Source organism: Aotus nancymaae, unplaced genomic scaffold (genome assembly GCF_030222135.1).
Source record: "Aotus nancymaae isolate 86718 unplaced genomic scaffold, 86718_ANA_hifiasm-v0.15.2.pri h1tg000062l, whole genome shotgun sequence".
Taxonomy (NCBI): Eukaryota; Metazoa; Chordata; class Mammalia; order Primates; family Aotidae; genus Aotus; species Aotus nancymaae.
Genome location: NW_026988476.1, coordinates 41,205,380 through 41,227,420, shown reverse-complemented (window position 1 = coordinate 41,227,420; position 22,041 = coordinate 41,205,380). Strand labels below are relative to the sequence as shown.

Sequence of the window (22,041 nt, the reverse complement as noted above, 5' to 3'; positions counted from 1 at the left end):
TAGTATCCAATGAATGCTGCTTGAACATATCTATTTATTGCTTCTAGAAGGTGATCATACTATACAGTCTTTTTTACTTCAACCTTCTGTTTTTCATTTGTGGAATAAGAATATCTCAGTGAGCCACAGAATGAAGAAAACTCACAATCTTCCACCTGGTATATTCAGTCAGGTGTCCCTGCCTATTTTTTCAGGTGACTAGGAAATAGTCACTGGGCTCTTCTGTGATGTGGGTATCAGTGGCTCACAAATGTATTTGGTAAATAGTGAGACTCTCTGCATTTCTTTCCTGGCAGACCCCACTCTACAGACAGCGCCACACATAGAAAGATGACTCTGTCACTTGCAGATAGATGTTCAAAGACACAGAAGATTAGAATCTTGCCAATGGCTGGTCGTGATCCTGAATGCCAACGCACAGAAATGATTAAGGTATGTTTGCTAAGTGTTACCCTGGGATTGTTTGGTATATTAGGAAAGCATTTCCCAAAATGCTTGTTCATCATCTCTTATTGGCCCACCTTTTCCTCTTTCCAGCTGACATGAATAGGGAGCTGGTTTCATTTCCTCAGCATTTGCCAAACAATGGGTGATGTGGCAATGGTAGTAAAATAGACACAGCGCTCAGGTTCTCTCTTCACCAGGCCCTGAGAGTTCAGCAGCAAACTGGTGATTGAAATATCTGAATTTGCAAGTATAAGTTCAAAGATCATTAAGTCATCTATGCTTTAGAATCCATGTCAGAAGTCAGTGGAGATACTAGAGAGTAGTGTAAAATAGAGAATAGACCAGGAGTTTGAATGAGAGAGTGCCTAAAGTAGACTCTGGTAAAGAATAAGACAAGTGGCCGGGTGCAGTGGCTCATGTTTGTAAGTCCAGCACTTTGGGAGGCTGAGGTGGGCGGATTACCTGAGTTCAGGAGTTTGAGACCAGCCTGGCTAACATGGTGAAACCCCGTCTCTACTAAAAATACAAAAATTAGGCGGGTGTGGTGGTGGGTGCCTGTAATCCCAGCTACTCGGGAGGCTGAGTCAGGGACAGTCGCTCGAACCTGGGAGCCAGAGGTTGCAGTGAGCTGAGATCATGCCGTTGCACTCCAGCCTGGGTGACAAAGCCTCTGTCTCAAAAAAAAAAAAAAAGGAAGAATAAGACAAGCTTGTGGGTTTTTAATGTCAATTTGTAACATTCTACCTGGTATATTTCAGATTTGATCCAGCTGTTAATTAGGCATAAGTTTATTTGGGGCATTGCACCTAAACGATAGAGCATATACTTGTACTGGCCATTGGCCTTTCATGCAGCACTTGATTTGAGAAGCCATATGCAGAGGTACAGGCTTATCATTTCTCCTTTCCATCTTCCCTAAACCCTACTAGATTTTGACCTTTGCCCAACCTGCCTCTTGTGATTACGTTGTTCAGTGCAGCAGGGCATGGTGAGGCTAAGACAGTTCAGTTGCCTCAGGGCCTTTCTTACTAATCTACAGTCAGGCTCTCCTGAAGGTTTGGCCCTGAGCCCTTGCTTTTTCTCTCATCCTGTATTTGTTTGTGGAGACAGATTAAACCAGATCCAATAGCAGTACGTAACCCAGTGGTATATAGGGGCATTTGCTTTGGAGCTGGGCTTGTTCCGTTTCCCACCTTTTCTGTGCAGGCTAAGGGAGCTGGAGAAACCTGCAGATTCCAGTCTCAGCATTATTGGAGAAGCTCTTGACCACTTTTAGCATCACCCTACAACCTTTTCCATATCCCCAGCTCCCATAGAAATGTAGACAGGGAGTCAGTTTGTTCGTTCTTAGTTCCTGTACCACTGACAGTGATTTTTACTCTAACCTCAGTGCAGCCACATAGTACTTAAAATAGTCTGTTTCACAGAATTTCTAGCAATAGAATTGGAGTTCTATATGATAATACAGAGCAATTGGATGAGGAAGACCTTCAAAGAAATGCCAGAATATCCCTGAAACCTACCCAACACCACTCCCACCCCTAAACTGGTTTAACATCAAGGTGCAAAATGCCAGGCAGTGCAAAGGAAATGAAAGCTCTACCTTGTGGCTCTAGGACACTCCCCAGTCTGTCGTAAGGATCCTTGAGGAGCTCTCTGGGTTGAGGGGCTGAGGGGCTGGGACCAGAATATCTGGGAACTATGGGAGTTTGGTAGAGCTGGGGCAGATCAGGTGTCTGTGGTTCAGAGATGAACAGGAACAGCCTCTGCTGCTCCAGGGAGCCAGTTTAGGTGCTGGGCATGGATGGGGTCTCTCAGGTGTGTTGCTTTTCTTTGGGCTGAGTGGCAGCACAGAACACCAGGACGGCTCCCAAGGACACACCTGTGCCAATGCCAGTTGGGCTGGTTAGTGTCAGAGCTCCCTTCTGCTGCTTTACCCTTGCATTGCCTTCGCGCCTCCAAACCAAACCACAGGGCCCACATGGAGCCACAGAGGTGTGATGGGAACACAGATGGGACAGCTATTGTCCTGGACCAGAAATTACATGCTCTTTGTGATAAAAGTGGGTTCAAGTGGGCACAAAAGTAGTTTCTTTTTAGGTTAAAGAGGTGATTTGCTTCTTTACAGAAAGAAGAAGAACGTTTGAGGGCTTCCATACGTAGGGAATCTCAGCAGCGCCGAATGAGAGAGAAACAGCACCAGAGGGGGCTGAGCGCCAGTTACCTGGAACCTGATCGATACGATGAGGAGGAGGAAGGCGAGGAGTCCATCAGCTTGGCTGCCATTAAAAACCGATATAAAGGGGGCATTCGAGGTGAGTCGGGTGTGGAAATTACATTTCATCATTTCAGGGTTCTGGACTTCGTCTTGGCATTGGACATGGCTTTTTTTTTTTTTTTTTTTTGAGACAGTGTCTCACTCTGTCGCCCAGGCTGGAGTGCAGTGGCATGATCTTGGCTCATGGCAGCCTCCTCCCGGGTTAAAGCAATTCTCCTGCCTCAGCCTCCCAAGTAGCTGGGATCACAGGTACCTGCCATGATGCCTGCTATCTTTTTTGTATTTTTAGTAGAGATGGCGTTTCGCCATGTTGGCCAGGCTTGTCTGGAACTCCTAACCTCAAATGAGCTGTCCACCTTGGCCTCCCAAAGTGGGATTACAGGTGTGAGCCACTGTGCCTGGCCAGGACATTTTATTTTTGAAGAACCATTTGTAATGAGTGATCCATTTCAAGGCCTAGGTCATTCAGGTGAGCTTGAAAAGTAGGAACTGCTGTTGTTACCACTTTGAATTTTATCTCTTGAGCTTTTGCTTTCTGAGTTGAAAAATTATATTGGAACTTCTGTCAACTTTTTTTATTATGTAATTGTGAATCAAGAAATTAAACTATTTAGAAATTATGTGATATTTTCTTTCATTCTTCTACAGTTCTCTTAAATATTCTTTTGCGTATTTCCTCCTTTCACAAGTATCAATGATTTCTAATGGTTGATGTTTTTCCACACATACTGAATTTGAGGCAAATGCTCAACACTTGATGTGCATCCTATTTGATCCTCTAACATTATGATCTAGTTGCTCTTATATCCTTGTTCTTATTGAAGAAACTGAGACTTTGAGAGGTTGAATAACTTTCCCAAAGGCACGTAATTGCTAAGTGGCCATTTCTTAAACCAAGGTCATCTGACTTCTGAGACATGTCTCAGCCATGACTCTATCCATCTGGTTCTCACCTAGGGGTTCCCCCAAGCCACTAGCAAGACAACATGCTGAAAAGCAAACTAAGAAGATCTGGCTGGTCTCCCAACCCTGCCTGCTCTATCTCTGCCCTGTCACTTTTTCGTTGTATAAGTTTTGAAAAGTGAGGGACAGTGGGGAGGGGGAAAAAAAGTTTTGAAAAGTTACATGGGCTTCCTTAACTTCTGTTATCTCATCGTGACAAAAACAACCTATTAATAATGGTAGTTAGAACATAAGGTTGTTTTGAAGATTACATGATATAATACATTTAAAGTACTTAGCCCAGAGCCTGGCACATAACAAGTAACTTTTTAAAACACCCAAATTTCTTTTTCTCTGACTGTTGCATGAAACTCATTCCTCCTTTTCTTGTAGTGACTGCATTTGGTCTGCTGACCTGTTATATATTACCTGCCTATTATTTATTTGGGGACCACAGTACAGAGACCCTTTCTTTTTTGTCAATGCCGATTTCCCATAGAAAAAGATTCAATTGTGTGGAAATAAGCCCCCCAAAATTTAAATTAAAATTTTAAAAATCAGGATGCTTTAAGGGAGAGAGTTATGTAACATTCAGGTCGCCAGAGATTAAAAGTCTAGCACATGAGTCCAGTAGTGCTCAGTTCCATACAGTAATCAGATAGGCAAGGAGTGGGAACAAAGGGAAGGCTTTGGGTTTCGAGGGGTGGGGCTTGGTCTAAAGTCCTCTGCTCTTATTCCACCCGGAGGTTCACCTGGGTTTGGGCAGCAGAGCAGATGGACGCACCTCTGTGTCTCTGTTTGAAAGGTCTGCTGGGCAACAAATGATCTTTACAGGACCAGGAAACCACTTTCTTGCTTTATCTTCAAGCTGATTTTGGAATTAACTGTTAACTGGTGGAAGAATGTCTCAGGCTTATTTAACAGTTGACTTCGGGCTGGGTGTGATGGCTCATGCCTGTAGTCCCAACACTTTGGGAGGCCAAGGCAGGTGGATCACCAGAGGTCAGGAGTTTGAGACCAGCCTGAACATGGTAAAACCCTGTCTCTAAAAAAACAAAAATAGTTGACTTCGGAAGAGTATGGTATCTGCCTCTTGACACCTTGCAAACAAGCCTTTTTGATCTTTAAAAGTGGTTAGGTTTTTGTATTTTGAGAGGGTAAGCCTGCTTCATTTCAGTATAAATTTAAATTTATATTTACCTTTAAATCAAAAACTTTAAAATTATTTGGTTCCTCTGGGAGGAAATATACAGAGGGAACTAAAGATATTTATCAGAAGAAAACATTTAAGAATGAATAGATCACTGTCTTTGAAAGTCACTCACAGCTGGGGACAGTGGCTCATGCCTATAATCCCAGCACTTTAGGGGGCTGAAGAAGGAGGATTGCTTGATTCCAGGAGTTCAGGCCAGCCTGGGCAACATAGCAAGACTTTGTCTCCACTAAAAGGAAAAAAAAATTAGCTGGGCACAGTAGCCCACACCTGTTGTCCCAGCTACTTGGGCAGCTGAGGCAGGAGGATCACCTGAGCCCAGGAGGTCAAGGCTGCAGTGATCCATGGTTGCACCACTGTACTCCAGCCTGTGCCACAGAGCAAGCCCCTGTCTCAGAAAAAAAAAAAAAAAAGATCACTCACAATCTATGCTTCTATGCTTTTGCTTTCAGAGGAACGAGCCAGAATCTATTCATCAGACAGTGATGAGGGATCAGAAGAAGATAAGGCTCAAAGATTACTCAAAGCAAAGAAACTTACGAGTGATGAGGTAAGACCAAATTTATTCAATTCTAGGGGTTTGTCCTGTATTCAGGAGCCAACTGCTTTGAATGAAGAGCTCAGAGATCAGGCAAGCACAAATTAATTGTCTACACATTTCACTGAAATCTAGTGAGATAAACGCAGTAACAAGACACAGTGACCCAGAGGAGGGTCTGTTACCTGTGCTTAGAGAGGTTCTAGAAGGCTGCATGGAGAATGAGACTTCTTGCTAGGTGTTGAAGAGTGAGCAGAAACTTGCTGGGCAAAGTCCTGTCTCTGGTAGGTCACTCCAGATAGAGGGAAAGGCCTGGAAGAAAAGGTGCAGGTTCCTGACATATTAAGGTTCATCTAAGAGAGAATGACAGATCATTCCGTGTCGTAGACCGGAGGGTGTATGTCCTTTTTGTAAAAATTCTCAGTATTTTTTTTTTAATTATGAAAATAATTTGTTCTTGGCTGGGTGTGGTCGCTCATGCCTGTACTCCCAGTATTTTGGGAGGCCTAGGCAGGCAGATCGCTTGAGCTCAGGAGTTTGAGACTAGACTGGGCAACATAGGGAGACCCCATCTCTACAAAAAAAAAAATACAAAAATTAGCTGGGTATCGTGGTGCATGCCTGTAGTCCCAGCTACTCCAGAGTCTTGAAGGTGGGAGGATTGCTTGAGCCTGGGAGGTTGAGGCTGATGCTGTAGTGAGACATAGTTGCACTACTGCACTCCAGCTTGGGCAACAGAATGAGACCCTGTCTCAAAAAAAAAAAGAGTAATTCATTCTTATGTTGGGAAAACCTATTTTCTTTTTATTTAGATGAAATACTATTTGAAATCATATTGAATAATTTAATAAATTGAAACAATTTTTCATTTATTATTGACATAATAAATTAAGATAATTTTAAAATATTTTATCTAGGCCAGGTGTGGTGGCTCACCCCTGTAATCCTGGCACTTTGGGAGGCTGAGGTGGGTGGATCACAAGGTCAGGAGTTTCAAGACCAGCCTGGCCAAGATGGTGAACCCATCCCTACTAAAACTACAAAAATTAGCCAGGCGTGGAGGCAGGTGCCAGTAGTCCCAGCTACGTGGGAGGGTGAAGCAGGAGAATTGCTTGAACCCAGGCGACAGAGGTTGCAGTGAGCTGAGATCATGCCACTGCACTCCAGCCTGGGCAACAGAGTGAGACTCCATCTCAAAAAAAAAATTATTTTTTACAATATCCTTTCCATATTATAAAAGACTAGGTCCTGAGAACTTTTTCTTTTTCTTTTTTTTAACACCCTAGTGAGTGTTTAACACCCCACTGAGTGATGTAGAGATACTGAGAAATTTTAAGTCTTAATCATACCAGTGAAATACTGTATAAAGTAAAATACTATATGGAATAGCAGATGGTGAAAAGTGATAAGGAGACAAATTATGCAGGAAAGGGATATAGAGAATGCTCTGCGGGGTCTTGGGAGGATGTTGTACTTTTAGAGATGCTGTTCAGGGAAGCTCTCACTGGAAATGGTGATCTGTGAATAAACTCTGAAGGTAGTGACAGTGAACTGTTCAGCTCTCTGAAGAGTATTCCATGCAGAATTAGGAAGTGTACAGGCTTGAGGTGGAAACCTGCCTGGCATGTGTAAAGAAAGCACAGGGGCTGAAGCTGGAGCCTCGTGAGTGAGAGTCAGAGGTCAGAAACGTGATGAGGCCAGATCACCTAGGGCCTCACACCATTGTAAGGCTTTTTTTTTTTTTTTGTATCTTTTGTAGAGAAAAGGGTTTCAGCATGTTACCCACACTGGTCCTGAATTCCTGGGCTCAAGCAGTGTGCCTGCCTCAGCCTCCCAAAGTGTTGGGATTACATAAGCCACTTCGATGGCCTCTTTTTTTGGATTTTCATTCTGAGTGGTATAGGAAGCCACTGGAGGTTTTGAGCAGAGGAGAGATGATATAATTTAACTCTCAGTAGGATCACTGACTGCTTTGTTGAGATGTTGATTGTGCCTGTGAAATAATGGTCTTACCTGTTTCCCAGGTATATATAGATCAAGGTAGCATAGCAGAGCTGAGAGAGGAGCAGCTTTGCTGTCTTAAAAGACTACCTAGGTTTGAATTCTGCTTCTGCCACTGAAATCTTTTCTTAAATGTCTGGCTTTTCTGAACTCTCTTAATGTTGCTATCAAATTAAAATTTTATATCGTGTATAAATTGATAGAGTTTTATTACACATAGTGTATATGAAAGTATATAATATGAATATATATTTATATTATGATGATATGAAGACATCAATATTTCAAAGCGTGATGAAATTGGAATTTTTAAAAGGTACATGGAAACAGATTGTTGACCATTTCAGTGTTTGTTCTCTGACAAGCATGCCTAAACTCTGTAAGATAAGGTCTTTCCTTAATTATCATTCAGGAGTAAATCAGTAATGTACCAAACAGCATGATTATTAGCAATTAAAAATTATAACTAAGTTTTAAAAAAATTCTTATTTCTATCCTTCACCCTAACTGGTACCTTTGTGAAGCTATGTAGCTAAAATTCCTATTTTCTTCTTCAGTATCTTTACCTGAAATATATTTTACCCTCTTGAAACATGTTTTCAACGGTTATGCAATTTTAGAGCAATTTTCTTTCACAAGATTTCTGGCTTCCATTATTATTGAAAAATGAGCTTTTGGCTGGGTGTGGTGGCTCACACCTGTAATCCCAGGACTTTGGGAGGCTGAGGCGGGCAGATCACAAGGTCAGGAGTTCAAGACCAGCCCAGCCAAAATGGTGAAACCTCGTCTCTACTAAAAATACAAAAAGTAGCTGGGTGTGGTGGCGGGGGGTGCCTGTAGTCCCAGCTGCTCGGGAGGCTGAGGCAGAAGAATTGCTTGAACCCAAGAGGTGGAGGTTGCAGTGAGCTGAGAACGCACAACTGCACTCCAGCCTGAGAAGACTCTGTCTCCAAAAAAAAAAAAAAAAAGAAGAAGAAGAAAAGAAAAATGAGCTTTCTAATGGTCATTTCTTTTGGTACTTTGAATATGCCATCTTCTGCCTTCTGCCCTCCATTGTTCTGATGAGAAGACAGCTCTTTATCATCTTGAGATTCCTTTGTATGTGACAAGTCATTTTTCTGTAGCTGCTTTCAGGAATTTTTCTGTCATCGTTTTTACTGTGATGTGTCTGCATGTGTTTCTCTTTGCATTTATTCTACTTGCAATTTGTTGAGCTTCTTGGGTATATAGGTTAATGTTTTTCAACAAATCTGGGAAGTTTTCAGTCATTGTTTCATTGAATATTTTTTCTGCTGTTTTCCCTCCTCTCCTGTTATTCTCATTATGTGTATGTTGGTGTGTTTAGTGGTGTCTTGCATTTCTCTGAGACTCTATTCATTTTTCTTAATTCTGTTTTCTCCGTTCTTCAGATTGCCTAGTCTCTGTCAATCCGTCATCAAGTCCGCTGATTCTAGTTCAAATCTACTGTTGTGCCCCTCTGGTCACGTTTCATTTCAGTTAACGTTTCAGTGTAAGAACTCCCATTTGATCCTTTTTGATCATTTCTATCACTTTATTGATATTCTTTCTTGATAATACATTGTTATCATGCCATCCTTTATTTCTTTCAGCATAATTTTCTGTAGTTCTTAGAACCTATTTGTTATGGCTGCTTTATTGCTTTTCTCTGTTAAATTTGACATGTGGTTGCTCTCATAGGCAGTTTTGGGAACAGGCTCTTTTCCCTGTGTATGAGCCATACTTTCCTGTTGCACTGCTGTCTGGTAGTGTTTTTGATAACTGGACATTTTAGTTAATATGTTGTAGCAACTCTGCACATTGATTCCTCTCTCTCCTCTCTGGGCCTTTTTGTTACTGTTTTGTTTGTTTGAAGATACTGATTTGCTTGTTGATTTGTTTTGTAACTTAGCTATGCTTTTTTCCCCATGGTGGGAAGCCTTTGGTGGTGTTTGTTCCTCAGATGGTACGGCCTTGGGTGTGCACAGTAACCCATGGGTGACAGTGGTTTTTAGCAGGGCTCTTGACTGACTGACTATCCCTGATCTCTCTCTCTGCTTAATCTGGTATCACATCTAGCTGTTGGGCTTCACTACTTACGAGTTCATTACTCTGTTGTTTTCAATAATGCCCTGGAGCATAAATTGCTCTATAGTCTATCAAATTAAATTTTTGCTGGGGTAGTTTTTGAGGCCAGTTTTTGAGGTTTGTTCTGACCTCAGGAGGCTTTTCTTCAGGCTCTTTCCATGGTTCTCTGTGGTGAACTAGCTGGTCTATGATTGTGCTTGTTTTCTTTATTAAGAGGAGCTATATATTTTTTAGAGCACCTTTAAACTTGACCTTTCCCACATTCTGTTTCAAATAAAGTCTGTTACTTTGGGGAGATTTCTGGAGGTCTCTTTGTATAGACTGCCTCTTTTAGGTAAAAAATCGCTGAGCCTTTACTCTTGAGTGCTAGGTAGGTCTCCCAGCATAGAACCTTTGCCTTACTTGGGTGAGCTGGGATGAGAGTGACTAGGACGCCAGTATTCTTGGCCTGTCGAGCCTGGGAGAGCCTCCATTCTGTGAGTGGAGGAGGTAGCAAGAAGAGAGTTCCCACCCTCTCAGTCTCATTGTCTAGGAACATAGTCATTTGATTTGGAGTTAGGATGAGAAATGCTGGCAACCTGCCCCTCCCAGCAAGATACCAATGCCTTGATTGGGAGCTTGGGGGAGCAGGGGGGCCTGTCTCCTTGGCCACTTCCACTCACAGTGGAGCCTCCTTCAAGCTGAGCTGGGGCACAGAGAGAGGTGGCTTAAATGCCACTGGTTCTCACTGTTTTTACGGGGTTTTAGTAGATTTTCTTTTTTTTTTTTTTTAACTTTTTTTTCTTCTTTAAAGATGGGGTTTCACCATGTTGGTCAGGCTGCTCTTGAACTCCCGACCTCAGGTGATCCGCCCATCTTGGCCTCCAAAGTGCTTGGATTATAGGCATGAGCCACCACGCCCGGCTTTTAGTAGGTTTTCTTGAATAAATGTTTCTTCAATTGCTATTTGCACTTGGGATCGTATCTTGTTTTCTTGCTCTCACATTGATTTGTTTATATTTTACCCATCGTTATTTTCAGTGGGATGTTTGTTCAAAACATCCATATTGCAGGAAGTGGATATTGTGTTCCTGTTATCTATAATTTTAAAATATTTTGATCATTTTAAGCTTCCATGAGCCCTTTCTTTTCTCGTGTGAAGAAAAATTCTATTATTAGACTATTTTTAGTCACAACATTTAATATTTCCCAATCATTCTTGGAAGTGACATGCTGTGGAAGATGACCAGACCAAAAAAAAAAAAAAACCAAAAAACATTTTTTCTTTTTTTTGAGACGATCTCACTCTGTCACCCAGCCTGGAATGCAGTGGTGCTCGTGACCACAGCTCACTGCAGCCTTGACCCCCTGGACTTAAGCAGTCCTCCTGCCTCATCTCCTGTGTAGCTGGGACTACAGGTGTGCACCACCACACCCAGCTCTTTTTTTATTTTTTATACACAGGGGTCTCATTTTGTTGCTCAAGCTGGTCTCAAACTCCTGGGCTCAAGGGATCCTTCCATCTCAACCACCCAAAGTGCTGCGATTATAGGCGTGAGCCAGTGTACCTGGCACTAGACAAAATTTTTTTTTTTTTTTTTTTGAGACAGAGTCTCATTCTGTCACCCAGGCTGGAGTAGAGTGGCACCATCTTGGCTCACTGCAACCTCCACCTCCTGGGTTCAAGCGATTCTCCTGCCTCAGCCTTCCAAATAGCTGGGATTACAGGCACCTGCCATCATGCCCAGCTAAATTTTGTATTTTTAGTAGAGACGGAGTTTCGCCACGTTGGCCAGGCTGGTTTTGAACTCCTTACATCAGGTGATTGGCCCGCCTTGGCCTCCCAAAATGCTGGGATTACAGGTGTGAGCCACTGAGCCTGGCCAAAATTTGTTTCATTGTTCTGCAACATAGTTGTTTTAAATTAGATGAGGCAACATCTTAATGATGCATTTACAGTGCTGAACTGTTGGCAAGCATGAGTCCTCATCTAAGCAGATGCTATTTATTCTTGGCAAGTAGAAACGGAATGAAAATTGAGAAGTGTCATGGGACTTCTGTTTATTCCTAGTATTCTCAGAAATGAGATTTTTTTAAAGTGATTTATCAGATAACCTTCTTCTAGGCTGGGCAGTTGCAAACCTATACTGCCTGACTTAAAAGTGCCTCTTGGGAATGGCCTCCTAGCTATTACAGGAACTGCCCTCTACCTCCCTTACCCAAATACTCTCAGGTCTTCCTGCACTCTTCCCTTTCCTTCCCTGACAACAGAGATTTTACTTCCACCTGGACCTCTCAACCCCTGCCACTGCCTCTTTATGTTACCCTAGTTTGAGTCCTGGTTATGGGTTACAACAAGAAAGAATAGGAGCATTCCTGTTCTAAGTCCCTCTCTGTGCTTTGTACACTAAAGCCCACCCAAACACCAGCAGCCTGGGTACGCCTCTGAGATTAAGGGAAGTTTTCAGACCCCAGGTTCCCAGTCCAGAGAACACCATTATCACCATAGCACGCCAGTCTATAATTGGGGACAAGCGCCAGTCTATATTAGAGTGAACTGCATCATTGATTTTGGTGCTACCATTTCCTACTTGTGTGGCCTTGGGCCAGTCATCTCCTATTTCTGAGTCTGTTTCTTCATCTGATCATTGGAGTTTATACTTGCTGTCTTGTAAAGTTACTGCATTACACAGTATTAATAAATAACAGATTTGAAAGTAATGCAATGATATGTAGTAGCCGAACAGAAAACGTTTTCCCTTCTCCAACAGTCTAAATTACCAAAAAGAAGAAAAATGAAAAGGAGAGCCTTCTATTAGCCGTCATTTTTTTAAGTAGTTAAAACTTTACAAAATCTAAAGTACCTCAAAGATTTAGGGAAATAGGTAGGGGGAGAAACTGTGTACTGCTCTTCTGTTCCCCAGGAGTCTGGGAAAAAGGGAAAGACCCAAGCTGAAAGAAACATGGAGAAAATGGAAAGGAAAGGTATCAAGACCAACCCTTGGCTTTCTTAGACAAAAGAGCTCCCTGCTGTGAAGGATTAGTCAGAGTGTGGTGCCGGGCAGCCTCCTCTCTGTATCTCTTTCCTCTCCAGCTCACCCTCTTGAGACTCCATTTCACCTTTGACAACACAGCCTTATCTTCATAACTGTGGACTGTCTGTTTCTGTATCTACAGGGACCTGCATTCATGACTGTTAGCAAGCTTTCTTTTAGACTTAATAAAAATATTTTTGTCATTTACTGCATTTATATATGACACAGGGAGCCATTACAGTTATGCTCAGTAAAGCAGCATCCCACATGTGTAATTTCACAAAATGAAGTCATCCTGAAGGATTCTGTCACCTTATTAAGTCCTGGGAGTCTGAGGAACTATACACCTTTCCTCTGTGTGGCTTATTTATTTATATATTTATTTATTGCTTGCTTGCTTGCCAGCCAGGCTGGTCTCTAACTCTTGACCTCAAGTGATCTGCCCACCTCAGCCTCTCAAAGTGCTAGGATTATAAGCATGAGCCACCATGTGCAGTCTTACTATTTATTTTTAAATTTTTTTGTAGCAGTTAATTAATTATTATTATTTTTGGTAGAGACAGATGTCTTACCATGTTGCCCAGATTGGTCTCACTTAAACTGGCCTCAAGTGATCCTCCCACTTTGGCCTCCCAAAGCCCTGGGATTAGAGGCGTGAGCCACTGCACCCATTCCTTTTGCTGTGTTTGTCTGTGCTTATGTGTAGCTGCCAGGGAGGTCAGTCCTTGGCAGCTTTCTAAAGCAGAATTTCACAGCTTCTTACTCCAGAGGATGGATTAGGACTGGTGCCAGTGAGACTTCTTTGGGAGAGCCCTGGCTCTTTCCTGGCTGCTGCTATCCAGGGGCCTTTAGGACAGGCTGTACCATCTTTTAGAAGTACCATGCTAGTTCTTTTAGTGATTCAAATTTCATCTCATTAAAGGATTTTAGAGCTGAAAAGACACACCAGGGCCCACTTTTAGAAGGTTACCAAAAAATAGTGATTGCATGTAAAATATTTAAGATAAGATTTTTCTATTGAAAATTAAAAGACAAGTAGTGTGATTGAATGTGCTCTTTGCCTGTGGGGCCGGAAGAGAAGTATTTGGGTTTGCTCTAGCCTGCAGAATAGAAAGGAGGGGCTCTTGTCACTTCTTGTGGGGCAGGATCCATCTTTCAGTATTGCTGTTTAGGTAATTTCACTGCTGCCAGCTGGGAAGTAAATGAAGGAGGAGGAGGACTTCTCTAAATCCCCTACTGTGGATTCATAACTTTCCCCCTATGAATTCTCCTCTGGCCTTTCAGGTCTGTGGGAGTGTATTTGGGAGGCAACAAGTGTCAGATGCTATATTGTCTCTCAGAGGGCCAGCCATGGGAGCCATCAGAAAAAAGTGGGCATACCACCTTGCATTCCACATCTGGCAGCTTGTGGTCACAGCAGCAAGATGTCTGGCTTTCCCCAACTTCAACCTTCAAACTGTTTGTTCATCCCATTTAATTTTTTTTTGTTTGTTTGAGACGGAGTCTTTCTTGCTCTGTCACCCAGGCTGGAGTGCAATGGTGCAGTCCGGCTCACTGCAACCTCTGCCTCCCAGGTTCAAGCAATTCTCCTGCCTCAGCCTCCTGAGTAGCTGGGATTACAGGCGCCCACCAGCATGCCTGGCTAATTTTTGTATTTTTAGTAGAGAAAGAGTTTAACTATGTTAGCCATGCTGGTCTCAAACTCCTGACCTCAGGTTATCCACCCGCCTTGACCTCCCAAAGTCCTGGGATTACAGGCATGAGCCACTGCGCCTGGCCCATCTCATTTAATTTTTGGTGGAGAAGCCAGTTAATGGTATTCTGGAGTGTCACATTTAGTGTCAGTCTATTTTAATAAGTATTTGATATTTAGATATTGACATGTTTAAATTCTATCTATAAAAAATATTTTGGCCAGGCGCGGTGGCTCACGCCTGGAATCCCAGCACTTTGGGAGGCCGAGGCGGGTGGATCACGAGGTCAGAGATCGAGACCATCCTGGTCAACATGGTGAAACCCCGTCTCTACTAAAAATACAAAAAATTAGCTGGGCATGGTGGCGTGTGCCTGTAATCCCAGCTACTCAGGAGGCTGAGGCAGGAGAATTGCCTGAACTCAGGAGGCGGAGGTTGCAGTGAGCCGAGATCACGCCATTGCACTCCAGCCTGGGTAACAAGAGCGAAACTCCGTCTCAAAAAAAAAAATATAATATATATATATATATATATATATATATATTTTAGATAACTACCTAATTTATTTGTTTCTATTAGAACACTGTACAGAATGATTTTAAACAGAGGACACTTGTGTATGGATGCCCTTTAATGCCTTCAGATATTTTCTTAAAAAGCTTTATGATGTGAGTTTTTTTTTTGTTTTTTTTTTTTTTGAGACAGAGTTTCGCTCTTGTTACCCAGGCTGGAGTGCAATGGCGCGATCTCGGCTCACTGCAACCTCCGCCTCCTGGGTTCAGGCAATTCTCCTGCCTCAGCCTCCTGAGTAACTGGGATTACAGGCACGCGCCACCATGCCCAGCTAATTTTTTGTATTTTTAGTAGAGACGGGGTTTCACCATGTTGACAAGGATGGTCTCAATTTCTTGACCTCGTGATCCACCCTCCTCGGCCTCCCAAAGTGCTGGGATTACAGGCTTAAGCCACCGCGCCCAGCCTGATGTGAGTTTTTAATGCATTGAAACAAATTGTTCTAAAAAAAACCCAGATCAACAGTCTTTAAAATACTGAATTTTAGATAATAAAAAGTGAAATGCGGAAGAGGCAGAGAAAAAAAGTTTGAGAAATTACCTGATCATGGTAAAAATATACCAACAGGACAAGTGGTTAGACAAGCAGAACTTCCTTGGGAGGGCCCCCGCTTCTGTGGCAAATCCTGTCTGCAGTTTTCTGCACACACTGGTCTGTGTTCAAAGGTTACTCCATGAGAAATTAGCTCACAGTTGCTAACACCTCACAATCTCCCTCACAATCCTCAGCAACAGTTACTTTGAGTTGTCAGAGGGTCATTCAGCTCAGAGCTACTTTTGATAAACCATCCTAAAAATGTTCTTTATTGACTTGTAGATTTGTAAAAATTTTATCTGTTTAGGAAGGTGAACCTTCTGGAAAGAGAAAAGCAGAAGATGATGATAAAGCAAATAAAAAACATAAGAAGTACGTGATCAGTGATGAAGAGGAAGAAGAAGATGATTGATGTATGAAATGTGAAAACGTTTTATATATTTTATTGTACAGATTATTATAAATATGTAAACATGAGTTATTTTGATTGAAATGAATTGATTTGCTTTTGTGTAATTTTAATTGTAATAAAAAATCTAAAAGCAAGGCTATGTTCAAGAAATCTACTTTTCCCAAAGCAAACTGATTTTGTTACACAAAGGCTTAGGTCTCAGTGAATTCCTGCTGCTCTCTCAACCCCACTTCCTCTGATCCTTCAAAAAGAAGCCTTCTGGCCAGGCTGAGATTAAAATCAAGGTGTTAGAGGGCCATGCTCCCTCCAGAGACTCTGAGCAGGGATCCTTCCTTGCCTCCTCTCAGTTTCTGTTGGGAATTCCTGGCAGTCTGTGGCTTGTGATAATATGACTTCAGTGTCTGCCTCTGTCTTCACATGACCTTCCTTGTGTCTCTGTTCTGGGTCTCACTATCTCCAGAGCTCCCTCTTTTCATAAGGACACCATTCATTGGATTTAGGGCCAACTCTAATTCGGTGTGACATTATCTTAACTAATTACATGTGCAAATTTTTCTATTTCCAAATAAGGGCATGTACTGAATTCTGGGTAGACATTAATTTGGTGGGGGGGTGGGGGAGGGCACTATTCACTGTGATAAACATGATAAATACTGTTGTAACATAATTTTTTAAATATTGTATTAATTCAAAATTAATGTCAAAAAATCCATGATGAACAAAATGTTAAAATTTTAAATAACTACAGGATCTAACAGGTCTAGGACTAGGATGAGAAGAGATGATATACAAGGGCAGAATTGGATTCTGTCTTTTTTGTTTGTTTTTGTTTTTTATTTTTTGAGATAGGGCTTGTCAAAGCAAATCCAGGCTGGACTGCAGTAGCATGATAAAAACTCACTGAAATCTCTCCCTGCTGGGCTTAGCTGTGTCTTACCTCAGCCTCCCAAGTAGCTGGGACTACTGGTGTGCACTGCCATGTCCTACTAATTTTTGTATTTTTTATAGAGATGAGGTTTTGCCATTTTGCTTAGGCTGGTTTCTAACCCCTGGGCTCAAGCGATCCACTGCCTCAACCTCCTGAAGTGTTGGGATTACAGGTGTGAACCACCATGCCCAGCCAGATTGTCTTTATTTTAAATTTTGTTTATTGTGAATTTTCTGCATTAATTTGGACTTTTTAAAAGTACTGCATTACAATGTTATTTATCTTGATTACTGAGATTTTGGTGCCCCTTGTATTCGCGTGTAAGCAAAATGAGCGTCTCATTGTCTCAACCCAGGCATGGTCTTGCTTTCTCAGAGCGTGGTGGCTGGGTTCCAAAGATGAGCATCAGAAAGTGGCAGGCAAAAGATGTATTACCTGGTCTTTGTATTACCTGGTCTTTGTATTACCTTGTATAACCTAGCATTGAAAGCCATACAGGCTCACTTCTACCACATTTTGTTAGAAGTGAATCATTGATGTGAGCCCATATTCAAAGGGAGGAGGCTCAGCGTGGTGGCTCATACCTGTAATCCCAGTGCTTTAGGAGGCTGAGGCAGGCATCACCTGAGATCAGGAGTTCAAGACCAGCCTGGCCAACATGGTGAAACTCCATTTCTACTAAAAATACAAAATTAGCCGGGCATGGTGGCGCATGCCTGTAATCCCAGCTACTCAGGAGGCTGGAGGCAGGAGAATTGTTTGAATATCGGAGTCAGAGGTTGTGGTAAGCCGAGATCGTGCCCCTGCACTCCAGCCTGGGCAACAGGAGTGAGACTCTGTCTTAAAAAACAAACAAACAGCCAGGCGCGGTGGCTCACAGCTGTAATCCCAGCACTTTGGGAGGCCGAGGCGGGCGGATCACGAGGTTGACAGATTGAGACCATCCTCGCCATGATGAAACCCTGTCTCTACTAAAAATACAAAAATTAGCTGGGTGTGGTGGCACGCGCCTGTAGTCCCAGCTACTTGGGAGGCTGAGGCGGAAGAATCGCCTCCAGGAGGTGGAGGTTGCAGTGAGCTGAGATTGCGCCACTGCACTCCAGCCTGGCAACAGAGCAAGACTCCGTCTCAAACAAACAAACAAACAAACAAACAAAAAATACAAAGGGAGGGGAATTTGATTCCTCTTGATGGGAAGAAAGGCAAAGAATTTGCAGGTATGTTTGAAATCCACCACACACATACTTGCCTTCTCTGTGGAGGTCTTCTACATACACTAATCTTGTCCTTACTGACAGCCTCTACTTCTACTCTCCTTTCTTCCTGGTGCTGTTAGTCCAACCTGGGAGTGGTAGTTGTGGGGAGTATCCTGAAGCCTGGTTATAGAGAAAGAAAAGTGACATCAAGAGAAGGAGGGTGTAAGTCATCATCATGTCACTTTCCTAACTCAGAAATCTTCAGTGCCAGCTATTTCCTGGCTTATCAAATGGAAACTCTTCTGCCTGGTTTTTAAGAGCCTTCATTCTGACTCCAGTCTCTCCAAGGAAACATAGTTTTGTGTGTTTGTTTTAAACATTTTACCAGAAGACACTTGTGTCAATTAAACTCTTGTCTCCTTTCCAACCTAATCTTCTGTACCTGGCACGGTGGTGCTGGGACCAGGAGTTCACAAACCAGATTTGAGCTTCGCCAACTGCCCACTGTTAGGGGGCGCCAAAGGAAGACTGGAAGCCTGGAGAACTAAGAAGGGATTGCTCCTTCCTGTTTGCTTATGGAACTTTCTGGGGGCTTCCTGTTGACTTGCATCTTCTGTGAGGGCACCCACCAACACTGCTTCACCTCAGCAGAGGCAGAGCCTTTCTGCAGCTGTGGAGTCCAGTTTGCAGTTTGGCCAGCGCTTGGAGAGCCAGCTTCATTTTCCTCCCTGAGAGACATCAGGACCAGCTGGGCAGCAGCTTTCCCTCAGGTATGAGTTAAGCCCCAGGGAGCCCTTTATGTACATGTTTAAGTTTTTATGATCTCCCCTCTTCCCTATGTTCCCTCAGCCCCACAGGTGGAAGCTGTTCTTTGCATCCGCTACCTCTGTGAACCCTTAGAGTTTCTCTTTTTATACTTTTAGTAACCTCGTCCACAACTTTAAACCCAATTGCAACTTTAAAATTTTAAATTCTATCTGTACAGACAACTGGTGTGTTTTCTGTTTCCTGACTAGAACCTGACTAGGTGGTCCAGGAAACAAATCCTCAAAGATGGAGTTTAGGGCTTGGTTTGGTTTGAATGCAGATCTGAACTCCCCACCAATGAGAAGGCGGATGCTGGTAGCCCATGGTGTCCATTGGTATCATAGTGAGTCAGATTATCTCATTTACTAGAGTAGACTATGAACTGGGGAAAGGAAATACCCAGAATTTGGGAGATGACTAGATACTGGCTCAGCTGATGCTCACTCCTAGAACCTCAAGTACTCTACTAAATACAATGTGGAGACTGACGGTGATAGATGGAGTTTTAGCCCAAGTGAAATTCACAGTATGCCCTCCAGATTTACTGACCCACCTTGTGGTTGTTTCCCCAGTTCTTAAATATATGATTGGAGTAGATATGTTTTGTCAACTGAGAGATTCCCCACATTGTCTTCTGATCCATGAAGTAAGCACCATTAAAGTAGAAAGGACCAGGTGGAAGTGCCCAGAACTTATTCTTCTCACCAGGATAATAATAAACCAAAAACAACACTGCATGCTTGGGGGAACTGTAAAGGTGAATGATACCGTCAAAGACTTGAAAGAAGCAGAGGTGATGATACCTCTTAGATCCTCTATTTATTTATTATTTTATTATTATTTTTTTGAGATGGAGTCTTGCTCTGTCACCCAGGCTGGAGTGCAGTGGTGTGATCTCAGCCCACTGCAACCTCCACCTCCCAGGTTCAAGTGATTCTGACTGCCTCAGCCTCCCAAGTAGCTGGGATTACAGACATGCTCCACCACGCCTGGCTTTTTTTTTTGTATTTTTAGTAGACATGGAGTTTCACCATGTTGGCCAGGGTGCTCTAGAACTCCTGCCCTCAGGTGATCTGCCTACCTTGCACCTCCCATAGTGTTAGGATTACAGGCATGAGCCACCACACCCAGCCACATCCCTCATTTAGCTCACCTTTATGGCCTGTGCAGACGGCAGACTGATCTTGGAAATGACTAGTTATCTTATACTGAAACAAATAATGACTCTATTAGCAGCTGCTATTTATTTATTTAGAGACCGAGTCTCATACTGTCACCCAGGCTGAGTCACTAGGACATTGAGAAATACTAAGCAGAGGAGGACATGTATCCTTCAAAAGCTGTAGGCAGGGCCAGGTGCGGTGGCTCGCGCCTGTAATCCCAGCACTTTGGGAGGCCAAGGTGGGTGGATCACCTTAGGTCAGGAGTTCAAAACCAGCCTGGACAAATGCTTTTTTCCCCTCCATATCAATATGTAAGGACAAACAGAAATAGTTTGCTTTTACTTATTAGACCAGTGGCACCCTTCATTAGACCAGTGGTTCCCCTTATTAGACAAATGAAGTTCCTTTGGTCTGAGGCAACAATCTTGCCTCACAGTTACATGGACTCACCTGTACTCTGCCATATGGAGTCTGCAAAAATCCTGACCCTTTTTATGTTCCCACACGTCACGCTGGTCCACTGCATCGATGACATTATACTGATGGCATCTGATCTGATGAGTAGGAAGTAGTTGTACTTTAGATGCCTTAGTAATCACCATGCAAATCAGAGAGTAGGAGATAAGTCCCATCAAAATTTAGGGGCATGCCACCTCAATGAAGTTTCCAGGGGACTAATGGTCTGGAGCATGTCTGGATAGCTCCTCCAAAATGAAGGATAAGGTGCTGTACCTTGAATCACCTACCAGTGAAAAAAAATGCCTGGTGGATCTTTCTGGATTTAGAAGCCAACGTACACTTTATTTCTTTATGCTACTTTGACCTTTTGCCAAGCAAGGCAGAGATGCTACCTGCTTTAATTGAGGACCAGAATAAGAGACTGTTCTGCAGTAATTCCAGGCTACAGGGCAAACTGCTCTTCCACTTCAGCCTAATAACCCAGCATATCTGATAGTGCTTGGTATGTCTGTGGCAAATATCACTGCTGCTTGAACCCTGTGGTTAGAATGAGCAAGATAACTGAGTATAGGTCTCTAGGGATTTGAAACATACCCACATCCTCTTGTAGACAGTCCCTTTTAACACTTAATCATGGGACGTCAAGTAACCACACAGGCTGAGCTTCTCAGAATTAACTGGGCATTTTCTGTCCCAGGAAGCCATAAGATTGGGCATATGTATGGCAGTCTTTCACCAATCTATCATCTAGGCCCACTGAGGTCCAAAAGGCATGAGAAGGTTCTTGTTTAGGTGACTTAGGCTCCCTTAATACAGACTCCTGCTGAATTCCCTCTTCTATCCCCTTCTCCAAAAGCAAAAAGCCTGGTTTCAGTTATCTGCAATTTATTTACTCATTTGTTCAGTCCCCATTATGCAAATAATAAAATGACTATGGGTATCTGCTCAGCTCTGGGCCACACACAGTGGCCATGCAGGCCAAGTTCCCATTTAATGTATAGTTCAAAAAGCTCTACTCATATTGAGAATTAAAAAGATTCTAGTAGAGTTCAAGAAAGGGGCAGCAACTGCAAATATCTTTAAAGAAAACACCCAAGAAACTCAAACTGAATGCAATACACTATGCGCTTATGTGTACTGTGCCAAATGATTTAAGATTTGATACAAATTAGGCTGGGTGCAGTGGTATAAAATGGTAAAAATTATGCATGTAGCTATTCACTACTCCTGGTACATTAAACTTATTAGCACTTTTTTTTTTTTTTGAGATGGAGTCTCGCTCTGTCTCCCAGGCTGGAGTGCAGTGACACGATCTCGGCTCATTGCAACCTCTACCTCCTGGGTTCAAGCAATTCTCACGGCTCCCGAGTAGCTGGGATTACAGGTGTGTGCCACCATATCACCCTAAGTTTTGTGTTTGGTAGGGATGGGGTTTCACCATGTTGACCAGCTTGGACTTGAACTCCTGACCTCAGGTGATCCACCCACCTCAGCCTCCCAGAGTGCTGGAATTACAGGCTTGAGCCACCACACCTGGCCATAACTCACACATAGTGACTAAGCAATGGTAGCTAGACTAATCAATGGTAGATAGATAGCCTAGTAATGGTAGCTTTTCATTTTCTAGTAATGCACACATTTTGGCCCTGGCTCCTGATACAAGTTTCTTTTGTGTACTTAGCCTCACTTATGGATGCATCGCTTTCAAAAGCCAGGAATTTAGGAAAGGTTCATAACATTTTTATAGAACCTTAAGC

The 22,041-nt window shown here is 42.8% G+C and overlaps 1 protein-coding gene across 1 annotated transcript in view; it reads left to right on the top strand.

Annotated features, from left to right (window-relative positions):
• The window catches only part of LOC105710036 (RNA polymerase-associated protein LEO1), a 32,914-nt gene extending 17,044 nt beyond the window's left edge, over positions 1-15,870 (top strand). Inside the window, exons 9-12 of the mRNA XM_021673158.2 lie at positions 297-432; positions 2,576-2,762; positions 5,333-5,430; positions 15,627-15,870. Of these exons, the coding sequence (XP_021528833.2) occupies positions 297-432; positions 2,576-2,762; positions 5,333-5,430; positions 15,627-15,731 (526 nt within the window). The 3' untranslated portion in view covers positions 15,732-15,870. The remainder of the gene's footprint in view (positions 1-296; positions 433-2,575; positions 2,763-5,332; positions 5,431-15,626) is intronic.
• Positions 15,871-22,041: the final 6,171 nt, after the last annotated feature.